Source organism: Oncorhynchus mykiss, chromosome 8 (assembly GCF_057628025.1).
Source record: "Oncorhynchus mykiss isolate SJ-2025 chromosome 8, ASM5762802v1, whole genome shotgun sequence".
Lineage (NCBI taxonomy): Eukaryota > Metazoa > Chordata > Actinopteri > Salmoniformes > Salmonidae > Oncorhynchus > Oncorhynchus mykiss.
The window spans coordinates 25,366,336-25,379,481 of record NC_143029.1 but is presented as its reverse complement, the minus strand read 5'-3'; the positions used below and the strand labels follow the sequence as shown (position 1 = coordinate 25,379,481).

Below are 13,146 nucleotides of genomic sequence, written 5' to 3'. Positions count from 1 at the left end.
ATTATATTATGCATGTGTTATATTATGTATGTATTATATTATATGATGTATGTATTATATTATGCATGTGTTATATTATGTATGTATTATATTATATGATGTATGTATTATATTATGCATGTGTTATATTATGTATGTATTATATTATATGATGTATGTATTATATTATGCATGTGTTATATTATGTATGTATTATATTATATGATGTATGTATTATATTATGCATGTGTTATATTATGTATGTATTATATTATATGATGTATGTATTATATTATGCATGTGTTATATTATGTATGTATTATATTATATGATGTATGTATTATATTATGCATGTGTTATATTATGTATGTATTATATTATATGATGTATGTATTATATTATGCATGTGTTATATTATGTATGTATTATATTATATGATGTATGTATTATATTATGCATGTGTTATATTATGTATGTATTATATTATATGATGTATGTATTATATTATATTATGCATGTGTTATATTATGTATGTATTATATTATATGATGTATGTATTATATTATGCATGTGTTATATTATGTATGTATTATATTATATGATGTATGTATTATATTATGCATGTGTTATATTATGTATGTATTATATTATATGATGTATGTATTATATTATATTATGCATGTATTATATTATGTATGTGTTATATTATATGATGTATGTATTTAACGACTGGAGCATTTGTAATTTGACAGACAGGCTGTGAGTGACTTTGGTTATGATGCACTGAAATCTCACCTTGAAAATTGGTCACCTGTCAAGGCTTCCTCCCATGAATATGTTGTTTTCTCCCTTCTTTGGGCTTGTTGTTGTTTCGTTATTTGATGTGAATCACTTGCAGAACTCTGTGATTGTTTTGCTCAGCCAGTTAAAGTTACGCAGCAGCACTCACTGTTTCATTAATTGCAGACTCTGCCAGATGCCCAGTGGCTACAGATGCTGTTTTCTCTACACATCTGAGGGGAGACAGGGAGAGGGGGGAGAGAGAAAGAGAGGCACAGAGACAACGTTAGAGGGATGAAGAAATAAAGAGAGTGATACAGAGATATGGGGGAGGGTGACCCACAGCAGCTACAGATCTATCCATTTCTGTTTTCCTTCCCAGTGAGCACAGCTGATGCCTGATGTCTTCAGCGCGTCCCCCTCCTCTCCTCACCATCAGCCCCCACTGGCTCTGCCTCTCTGCCAGCCTCTCCTCCCCACCTCCACATGCAGCAGGGGCTCAGTGACACACAGGATAGTAGAGAGGTTTAGATGTAGGTTTAGCAGCAGCAACACACTGGAATGGAGCACCACTACCTGTGTAGCGGAGATAATGTACATACTGTACATGCCGATGTAAAGCAGTGGCTACATTTCTGAGAAAGACGTCTCAGTTTAAGGCCAATTCCAAAGCTTCATCAAAAGAGGAGGCTCATGGTTCTCACCCACTTCCATAGACTTACACAGTAATTATGAATACTTCGGGAGGACGTACTCCAACCTATCAGAGCTCTTGCAGCATGAACTGACATGTTGTCCACCCAATCAGAGAATGTATCTTGTACCGAAAGCATAACCTACAGCTAGCTAGCACTGCAGTGCATAAAATGTGGTGAGTAGCTGACTCAAGAGAGAGAAAAAAATAGTTAAACAGTTTTGTACAAATTCATTTATTCCTAAATGAAGGGAGAGAAGTACAGAGAGAAATACAGAGATTTTGTCATTTTTTTTCAGTTTCACTTACAGTACTTAGCTAGCAAATGCAGCTAGCTAGTTTAGCCTACTGAAACACCCTGCTCAAACAGCTATGACTATCCAACACAACACTGGAACTCTTCCAAGTCAAGGCAAGCGTTTGGTTTGACTAATTTATTGCCACCAGGGCCCGCCGGTGTAACTGCTTACTGTACACTGTAACGTTACTGCATGATTGTAGTGGGTTTACTAACGCGTTAGTTCTCTTAGCTATGCTGACTATTACGTTACTTTAGCTAATATGGTGACAACGATGTAGGCTGTGTGTAGCGGTTTGGCTTGGAAAGGTTTTGTCACCTGGTCACATACAGCTGATGTGTTGTGCATTGAAGTCCACAAGTGAAGGGAAGAAGTAAAAGGAGGAGAGCGCATAACGTAGATGCAAGAAGGAATTCAACATGGCTGTGAAGGAATTCAACGGGGTGTATTCAATCTTTCCGATTCTGTTGAAAAACGTTTCACAAACAGAAGCAAACGGAACAAAACGGGGATAAACATACCTGAATTTATCCAATAGAAACTCTCGTTTGCAACTGTTGGACTAATGATTACACCCACTATCAGCTAGATGCAGGCAACAATGTGCAAGGTGGTATTGATTTCACTGTCTATCCATGTGTCACTGTCTGTCACATCAAATTTGTCTCTCGACCTGTGTGCACCTACGTTGTAAGCTTTCATTCATAGGCATGATGGGTATAGGCAAAATTTGAGTATCATGTAGTAGCCTAAACCTATGACTGTTACATTGAGCTGGGTCATTGGAATATGAATGACAGCCATCCAATATGATGTAATAGAAATAAGGCCATGCTCATTAAAGAAAAAATTGTCATCCCTAATCTGAAACGGCACTGACCGCCACTGTTCTAAATGGTACCAGATAGGGGTTATTAAGCTTGTAACCATAGCGTAACCCTTTTTTTTTTTATTCTGGTCAGCCATATTATATTGTTAACATTAAATTCTTATTATTGTGTTCATTGACAAGTTGAATCAAGTGAGCTATCTCTGGAACAGCTGGGGGTCCCTGAGGAGAGAACCACTGACTGATTTAGTCAACTGTTCTCAATTGACACAAGGCCATACATGAGTCTTTCACAAGACACCGTCACTGGCCATAGTCATATACTGTATCATTATCACTTGTACACTTCGGTGCACAACACAACAGCTGTCTGTGACCAGGTGAAGAAAAAAAAACTTCATACCATAACCGCTACACACAACCTACATCATTGTCACCATATTAGCTAACATCATAGTCAACATAGCTACAAGAACTAACGCGTTAGTACACCCACAATCCAACCCATGTGTACAATCACACAGTAGTGTACAGCAAGCAGTTTAGCAGTTACACCGGAGGCCCCCGGTGGCAATACATTTCTAAAACCGAAAGCTTACCTTGAATTGGAGGTGTTGGATAGCCTTAGCCAGCTAGCTAACATACGTATCTTTTTGAGTCAGGATGTTGACCAGGCAAAATTAGCTAGCGTAAGTGAAAGTTTAAAAAAAAAACTTTTTGAGTCAGCTACTCACCATATTTTATTCACGGCAGTAATAGCTAGCTGTGGTTTATGATTTCAGTACTAGATTAATTCTCTAATCCTTTGATTGGATGGACAACATGTCAGTTCATGCTGCAAGGAAGATGTCCCCCGGAAGTCGTCATAATTACTGTGTAAGTCTAAGGAAAGGGGGTGAGAACCATGGTTTTGTATAGGTTTTGTATTGAAGTCAATGTACCCAGATGAGGACAGAAGCTAGTTGTCCTCCGGGGTACACCATGGTGCTACCCTACAGAGTGCTGTTGAGACTACTGTAGATCTTTAGTGCAAAACAGTGTTTTAATCAGTTATTTGGTGATGCAAATATATTTAGTATAGTTCTATCTAAGAAGGATAACTTTCTAATGTTTCACAATTTGTATTTTATTAAATTCACTGAGTAGGATGGTCCTCACCTTTCTCCTCTGAGGAGCCTCAAATGTAATATAGTATAATAAGTAACAGGATAACACAACACATTAGTGGAATGACACATTCACTCACTTTTGAGCAAAAAGAGCTGTATGCAAACCACACCCCAAAATATTGTAATGAGCTGCCTCCCCTACATTTTAAAAGAGCAAATAAACATTTTGTGAACTGTAAAGAACCATTGAAGAGCTCAAAGGTTTCTTTGTGTTATTATGGATCCCCATAGAACTATCACCCTTCCAAAAGAACCTTGAGGAATCTTCTTTTTGTGTGTGTGTACAGTAGAAGGGATCCCGCTCTCTCTGTGTTTTGAGCTGAACACATGCTTTAGCACACATACTGTACAGACAGCTGCTCCCTTATCCCCCACCATGGCCCCCTCACTGTCACAGAGAGGGATGTCTTTCTACAAACCTCCATGTGGGTCCCTCTCTCTGTGCCTGTAGCTCACGCTACCGCAGGTGCTGTGGAGCCCCACAATCAGGTAGAGTCAGTCAATGTGTTGTAGAAATATAGGCCACCCCACAGCAATGAGTTATGGTGTGCTGTGAAATAGGGCACTACTGTCTCAGGTGGTGCTTGTCCTAACAGTAGAGGTACTATATGATGCAAATGTGTTAGTGGAGTGGCTTACCAGGTGGTAGTAGTAAGAGTAGTAGTAGTGGGTTGAGATTCAGGTTCAGCTGGGTTTTGCAGGTGTTACAAGGTGCATGAGTAGAAATGGAATGGGCAGAATGGTTCTGATTTTGTATCATTTATTTTTGACTAACCTTTATTTTATCAGGTACATTAAACTGTCTGGCAAGACATTCTCTCACACATTCTCATTTACAGCAATCTTGTTCTACATGAATTTCAAAAGCCCTGTCACAATTTATTTAATAGTCTGTCTAGTACAAACGACTTATAAATCATTACTGAATAGTTTGTTAGTCATTAGCAAACTATTGGTAAATCATTATAAACCATGTGTTCATGTATCTATTAACATAATTAAATACATGTACAGTGCCTTGCAAAAGCATTCACCCCCTTGGTGTTTTTCCTATTTTTTTGCATTACAATCTGTAATTGAAATATATTTTTTATTTGAATTTCATGTACTGGACATTTCACAAAAGTGAAATGTAAAAAATTACTTGTTTTAAAAGAAAAGAAAAGTGGTGTGTGCATATGTATTCACCCCCTTTGCTATGAAGCCCCTAAATAAGATCTGGTGCAACCAATTACCTAGAAGAAACATAATTAGTTAAATAAAGTCCACCTGTGTGCAATCTAGGTGTCACATGATCTGTCACATGATCTCAGCATATATACTGTTCTGAAAGGCCCCAGAGTCTGCAACGCCACTAAGCAAGAGGCACCACCGAGCAAGTGGCACCATGAAGACCAAGGCGCTCTCCAAACAGGTCAGGGACAAAGTTGTGGAGAAGTACGGATCAGAAACTTTGAACATCTCACCGAGAACCATTAAATCCATTATTAAAAAATGGAAAGAATATGGCACCACAACAAACCTGCCACGGGAGGGCCGCCCACCAAAACACACGAACCAGGCAAGGAGGGCATTAATCAGAGAGGCAACAAAGAGACCAAAGATAACCCTGAAGGAAATGCAAAGCTCGACAGCGGAGATTGGAGTATATGTCCATAGGACCACTTTAAGCCGCACACTCCACAGAGCTGGGCTTTACAGAAGAGTGGCCAGAAAATAAATAAGCAAACATGTTTGGTGTTTGGCCAAAGGCATGTGGGAGACTCCCCAAACATATGGAAGAAGGTACTCTGGTCAGATGAGACTAAAATTGAGCTTTTTGGCCATTAAGGAAAACACTATGTCTGGCACAAACCCAATACCTCTCATCACCCCATGAACAACATCCCCACAGTGAAGCATGGTGATGCCAGCATCATGCTGTGGGGATGTTTTTCATCAGCAGGGACTGGGAAACTGGTCAGAATTGAAGGAATGATGGATGGCGCTAAATACAGGGAAATTCTTGAGGGAAACCTGTTTCAGTCTTCCAGAGATTTGAGATTGGGACGGAGGATCACCTTCCAGCAGGACAATGACTCTAAGCATACTGCTAAAGCAACAGTTGAGTGGTTTAAGGGGAAACATTTAAATGTCTTGGAATGGCCTAGTCAAAGCCCAGACCTCAATCCAATTGAGAATCTGTGGTATGACTTGATTGCTGTACACCAGTGGAACCCATCCAACTTGAAGGAGCTGGAGCAGTTTTGCCTTGAAGAATGGGCCAAAATCCGAGTGGCTACTGTGCCAAACTTATAGAGCCATACCCCAAGATACTTGCAACTGCAAAAGGTGGCTCTACAAAGTATTGACTTTGGTGGGGGGGGGGGGGGGAGTTACGCAGTAGTTCTGTGAATAGTTACGCTCAAGTTTTCAGTTTTTTTGTCTTATTTGTTGTTTGTTTTACAATAGAAAATATTTAGGATCTTTCTTACATACAACATACAATGCATGTTGTATAAATCAAATGATACAACCCCCCCAAAAATATTTTTTTTCCCCCAGGGTGTAAGATAACAAAATAGGAAAAATGCCAAGTGGGGTGAATACTTTCGCAAGCCACTGTACTTACGTACAGTGCCTTGCGAAAGTATTCGGCCCCCTTGAACTTTGCGACCTTTTGCCACATTTCAGGCTTCAAACATAAAGATATAAAACTGTATTTTTTTGTGAAGAATCAACAACAAGTGGGACACAATCATGAAGTGGAACGACATTTATTGGATATTTCAAACTTTTTTAACAAATCAAAAACTGAAAAATTGGGCGTGCAAAATTATTCAGCCCCCTTAAGTTAATACTTTGTAGCGCCACCTTTTGCTGCGATTACAGCTGTAAGTCGCTTGGGGTATGTCTCTATCAGTTTTGCACATCGAGAGACTGAATTTTTTTCCCATTCCTCCTTGCAAAACAGCTCGAGCTCAGTGAGGTTGGATGGAGAGCATTTGTGAACAGCAGTTTTCAGTTCTTTCCACAGATTCTCGATTGGATTCAGGTCTGGACTTTGACTTGGCCATTCTAACACCTGGATATGTTTATTTTTGAACCATTCCATTGTAGATTTTGCTTTATGTTTTGGATCATTGTCTTGTTGGAAGACAAATCTCCGTCCCAGTCTCAGGTCTTTTGCAGACTCCATCAGGTTTTCTTCCAGAATGGTCCTGTATTTGGCTCCATCCATCTTCCCATCAATTTTAACCATCTTCCCTGTCCCTGCTGAAGAAAAGCAGGCCCAAACCATGATGCTGCCACCACCATGTTTGACAGTGGGGATGGTGTGTTCAGCTGTGTTGCTTTTACGCCAAACATAACGTTTTGCATTGTTGCCAAAAAGTTCAATTTTGGTTTCATCTGACCAGAGCACCTTCTTCCACATGTTTGGTGTGTCTCCCAGGTGGCTTGTGGCAAACTTTAAATGACACTTTTTATGGATATCTTTAAGAAATGGCTTTCTTCTTGCCACTCTTCCATAAAGGCCAGATTTGTGCAATATACGACTGATTGTTGTCCTATGGACAGAGTCTCCCACCTCAGCTGTAGATCTCTGCAGTTCATCCAGAGTGATCACGGGCCTCTTGGCTGCATCTCTGATCAGTCTTCTCCTTGTATGAGCTGAAAGTTTAGAGGGACGGCCAGGTCTTGGTAGATTTGCAGTGGTCTGATACTCCTTCCATTTCAATATTATCGCTTGCACAGTGCTCCTTGGGATGTTTAAAGCTTGGGAAATATTTTTGTATCCAAATCCGGCTTTAAACTTCTTCACAACAGTATCTCGGACCTGCCTGGTGTGTTCCTTGTTCTTCATGATGACCTCTGAGACTATCACAGTGCAGGTGCATTTATACGGAGACTTGATTACACACAGATGGATTGTATTTATCATCATTAGTCATTTAGGTCAACATTGGATCATTCAGAGATCCTCACTGAACTTCTGGAGAGAGTTTGCTGCACTGAAAGTAAAGGGGCTGAATAATTTTGCACGCCCAATTTTTCAGTTTTTGATTTGTTAAAAAAGTTTGAAATATCCAATAAATGTTGTTCCACTTCATGATTGTGTCCCACTTGTTGTTGATTCTTCACAAAAAAATACAGTTTTATATCTTTATGTTTGAAGTGAAATGTGGCAAAAGGTCGCAAAGTTCAAGGGGGCCCAATACTTTCGCAAGGCACTGTATATGCATAACCATGCATTACAATTCCTACAACCTTTAATCATGTACAACGTAATCATACGAATCATGAACAGTCAGATGTTTCATGTGTCCCCCTACTCATCCTCCATCTCTCCATTCTTCCTTTCATCTTCCCCTCCATCCCTCCGTCTCTACGGGTCAACTACCCCTCGTGTGTCGTGTCCCTATTCGGTAGGTACTTCCACAGCCCCACAGACACTAAGGAGCTCCTCTACGACCCAGCCTCGGTCATGAACGGGGACACACTCAAGTTCTGCCAAAAAGAGGCCTGGTGCAAGATGTCCTTCTTTGTCCTGTCTTTCTTCTACTATCTCTACTGGTGAGTGACGAAGGCACTTTCCACTGTGTTGTTTGGTAATGTGTTAGGATTTCAGACAATGATCATCGTTCACCTCAGGGACTATCAACTATACACAGTACATCTAGCCTAAGTAGAGTATAGTTGTTATTCCTCTTGTACATTTTTCCGATGTTTAGTACAGGCTTTTACATGCTTTTACAAGCATGATATGTGCATATTGTTTTGTATTGCTAGGTATTATTACTGCACTGTTGGAGCTAGAAGCACAAGTATTTCGCTGCACCTGCGATAACATCTGCAAATTTGTGTACGCAACCATTAAACATTTATTTGATTTGATTTGACCAGGGATGGGGTCAATTCCATTTAGGTTTAGCCAAATTCAGGTAGTGATTGGGTAATTTTCAATTCCCGAACTAAAACGCTTTAATAAAACGTTTTCATAAACCCATTCATTTCATTGACTAAGTTGAAATGCAATGAACCCCACAGTCCCTGGAGTACTCGTGACCTCTCACCAGAAGCACTTGGGGTTTTTCAATTGACCAATCAGAAGTGTTGAATGTGACTCTCCTCCTCTCGCCTCTAGCGTGTACTGGACCGGACCTTCCCCTAGTAGTGAGTCTCTTCAGTGGGTTTGGCACCTCGTGATACTGACCCCCTCACTGCCCCACGGTGCCCTGCCCCCTGCATACACCACCATACCACCCTGTGAATATTTCCCTCTCTCTCTTTCTCTCTCTCTCCCCTCCTTTCTCCCTCTCATTCTCTGTTTCTCCTCACTCAGCAATACTGTAACACTAATGGACACAGCCTTTTCTGGGGAATGGGCCTCCTCAGGGAGACCTTTAACCCCTAACCTCTGACCTCCATTACTTCAGTCCCCCCTGACCTACTGGTTTTTGTTACAGTGGAGGTGGTCACTCTGGTGTAGTCCAATATGGAGTCCAATATAACAACTGACCTCCATTGTTTAACCTTGATGAGATGTGCATTTTCTCCTGATGTTTAACCCCTGCTATGGATGTTATGTAACGTAACTGTATATGAATGCTTCCCTCTTTGTCTAATAAGTACCACTCCTAACTTGTTCTCACCCACTTCTCCACTTGTCTTTGGCATGATCTCTAACCCTTCCTTGCACGCACACACTTACACTTACACACACTTACACACACACACACACACACACACACACTTACTGTACACACGCGCACACACACTATTGAAGCTATTGAGCATCAGCTGAATAATGCTCTCCCACTCACAGATTGATGGGAAATCAAAGATTGACTCTGGAGGCCTAATCCTCCCAATTACAATGGCCAGGTTTGCTTCGGTTCATTAGCCCAAAAGCCGTTTAAATATAATGGAACAGGAAATTACTACGTGGCTCTGATAAGCAAGCAGAGCTCCATATAAATGTTTATGACAAGCCCTCAGTGAGGAATATGCTATATTTGCCTGTGGAAGCCATGCTACTGGGTGAATTGAAACAACCTCAATGACAGAGAGATGACAAGCTGACAGCAAGGACATATGTAGCATCTCTGTCTACCATGAATAGCAGTCTAAAGACGAAATGTGATGTCATTCACATCGTATGCCATAATGTGATGTAATGATATAATGTTATGTTAATGCAGTGTCAAACTGAATGTAGATTCCAAGTACAGGGCTTGAAGTTTTTACAGTACCAGTAAGTGGGAGATCCAGTAGCTAGAGAGTGTCTGTTCCACACATCTCCTCAGCTGTTGTTCAGCTTGTTGTCTTACTGTTTGGTGCAGTGTTGAAGACCAGACTTGGTCTTCATCAAGTGACCAGGTGATTAAACCAGTCTTTTTTCACCTAACAACAGCTGAGTAATAATGGAGATGTTTGTACAGTAGAATAGGCCTAGTGATCATGTGATGAGCTACGATTTGTAGATACAGGCTACTAATTAATCTAGCTACAGCTCTGAGGGGTGATGGAGCCTGGGCATGATGGAGGTCATGATCTGTCTAAGCTGCCTCTGTGTATGACACCTCCAGGCCACCATACGTATTGTGCGTCCATTATATTAGGAAACATGGATATTGATAACCCAGACAGACAGGTGAACTCAGGCTTCACCACAGCAGCAGGGATTAGTGTCTCACTGACCAGAGGACACCAGAATGAATGCAAATTTCTCAATTTGGGAGAAGCTAAGTGATCATGATTAAAGCAGTAAATAAGCTATTATGGTACAGTTAGCTAGGAAGCTGAATTATTTTAGAAGATGTTTATTTACCTAAGGCTAAGAACAAATGTTAAGTATTGGCATCTGGGAGATCTAGGCTTGTCTGAGCAGCTCACAAAATGTTATTAGACTAACATGACTAATAGTTTGTAAAGAACAAAACTCTAGGACTGTCCTTACTTTATTAAACCATCAAATCGTATAATTCATGAGCAGTGTTGTCCCCGCTAAGACATAGACATACCTCTTAGTTCGAGCCCAGTTCTCCAAATTAATATTAAATATTAAAATTTGGTTTATCGACAAGCTTAATCAAGCATAACTGCAGCGGCCTCACATCAATTTCTTGCTTATTTATTTGCTCGTGTTTTGAATAGGCAAAATGTTTATCCTTTGTAGTTGAGAAGGCTATATGCAGAACATTAAAGGGCTCTTTTAATTGCAACTTCAAATAAAGAAACACAAACAAATATCAGTGAATCTGGCAGGCACCCAGGCATGGGTCATAAAAAAGACTGAACACACTACTATACCACACATGGGTTAATCAGTTGTTTCTGAAACACTTTTAACATACACTTGAATGCTTATTAATTCCAGTGGATCAGTTTTAAATGGGATCATTTTTGGTACTGTTGATAGTTATTGTTTTTTGTTTTTACGGTTTGGTCCAATCATGTACTGTTGTCTCAGTCATTGATTTGTTATCTTGTGTTTTTCCTCTCTTGTCTTCCAGTATGGTCTACTCCTTGGTAACCTCATAACAGCAGAACTCTCAGTATTTGAGCCATCCTCCGGATATCAGAGACTGTTTTCTGGAATTCAAACTAGCTAGCACAAAAACCAACTTTGCAGCAAAAAATAGCACTTTGGGTCACAACTTTTCTGTTTCGTCAGAAGGACAGTCGGTGGGTCTGGTCTGGGGGGAAGGGAAGAATTTCAGCTCCAGTCCCCATTGTCTCCTCAATGTATGTAAAGGGACATTACTGTTTACAGTTCTCTATAGGTCAAAAGTCCTTTATGAGTCACAGTGACCACCATATCTACTTTTGTCCGTCACTGCCCGGCTAATGTCTGTACTTACAGCCTGTCCTGTCCTGGAGAAGTACAGTAGCATCACCACTACCGTAGTAGGGTACACAGTAGTGTTTGCACAGTTTGTCTCAGGCACAGCACATAGAAACACAGCACAGCACATTCGTGTTTGTCATCGGGACAAACAGGTCTTCTTCTTCACCCATCTGCCCTTAGAGTCTCACCGATAGTAGCTTCTTCTTCACTGGTGGGAAGGGGAGATGACACATCCTGTACAGAGACATGGTGAACCTTCTGTTCAGGGACAAGGAAACCGGGTCCGCGAATGTTGCATTTTTACCTGCTGCAATACAATACATGGCCTGTGTGTTTATATACATTACATACCTGTATGTGAATGGCTTTTGTGATGTGTGCATTTTGTGTATTCTTAACAAAATCATTTCTAATGGAAATATGATCTACGAAGAATCATATACAAATGGAACATTGTGTGATTCTCTGTGGTTGTAGTGTTGTTTGGTAGAGAAATTAAAGCTTGTTTTTTAGAACTAGAAAAGCAGTAATTCTTCGCACAGTAGTGTAGGCCTATATCATTTTCTTGCCAAATATTTGCGATGTTTAGTTGTGTTTCAATACTCTATAGTCTACCCAAATGAGCAAAGGTATCACTGTTTCCATAATGGACCGAATGTGGTACTTATTCATTCACTTAAATTATTCATAGTCATTTAAAATGAATTGTTTCCCTTCACACTTTGTCCAAAATACTTTTCAGCAAATATAAGTGAATGGCATATCAGCCTCCACTGTAAGATGACTAATATATCAACTGAACGACACTGTTAATGTTCTAACTACCCCCTCTGTCATTACCATTAGCTAGCAGATGCTGCCAATAATGAAACAGTGTCTGAAAACAGCTATGGACTTCAGAGCTTTTGGCAATGCTGTTTCATTTGATTGTCTTTCAGAGAATTCATTGAGAATTCAATGCTGTCGGTTTGCCGCATAGTTCGTAATCATGCATCTTTGCGCAGAAGTTTTGCATTAACCTTTACTCAAGGACAAGACAGGAATGCCCATATTGTTGTTTTCTTATTTAAGAACATTTTGTATGTTTGCTGTGTATGTGTCAACCTAAGATGAATTTAAATAATTGTTTATGAAATAAAGTATGACTATTTTAAAATGTGACATCAGAGGCTTTCTCTTTTTGACATTTAATGTTTAAAAAAAATCCTGTCATGGTGTAGGTTTTTGAAATGGATAAAGGACTATAACCTATATCTGCACACATGCATTTGTTGTTTCCTAATCTCAGCACCTAGAACTAAATATATCACCAGAGACTAGTTGTTTCCTGATAACAATATTTGATGCAGTGACACTGTCAGAGTCCTACAGTCCCACATCTCTTGTCTCCTCCTGCTGTATCCTGTCCACCTGTCTGGCATCTGTATCAGTTCCTTAATGTGGTTACGAAAAGGTAGGATTCTTTGTTCTTCTGATTTGTGTGAAGAGCAAAGGAAGCTGTGATTCCTGCTGTTGTCATTTGCAGTCCTTACCTGTGTGATTATACAACTGTGTGTGTGCGTGTG

General features: G+C 40.1%; 1 protein-coding gene across 2 annotated transcripts in view; it reads left to right on the top strand.

The window, feature by feature from the left end:
* Positions 1 to 12,742, top strand: part of LOC110529662 (protein cornichon homolog 3) — a 64,478-nt gene extending 51,736 nt beyond the window's left edge. Inside the window, exons 5-7 of one of the 2 annotated variants that reach the window (XM_036985109.2) lie at positions 8,161 to 8,304; positions 8,876 to 8,904; positions 11,247 to 12,742. In XM_036985109.2, coding sequence (XP_036841004.1) covers positions 8,161 to 8,304; positions 8,876 to 8,904; positions 11,247 to 11,266 — 193 coding nt within the window. In that variant the 3' untranslated portion in view covers positions 11,267 to 12,742. The remainder of the gene's footprint in view (positions 1 to 8,160; positions 8,305 to 8,875; positions 8,905 to 11,246) is intronic. The other variant, XM_036985111.2, reaches the window with a different exon arrangement.
* The last annotated feature ends 404 nt before the right edge of the window (positions 12,743 to 13,146 follow it).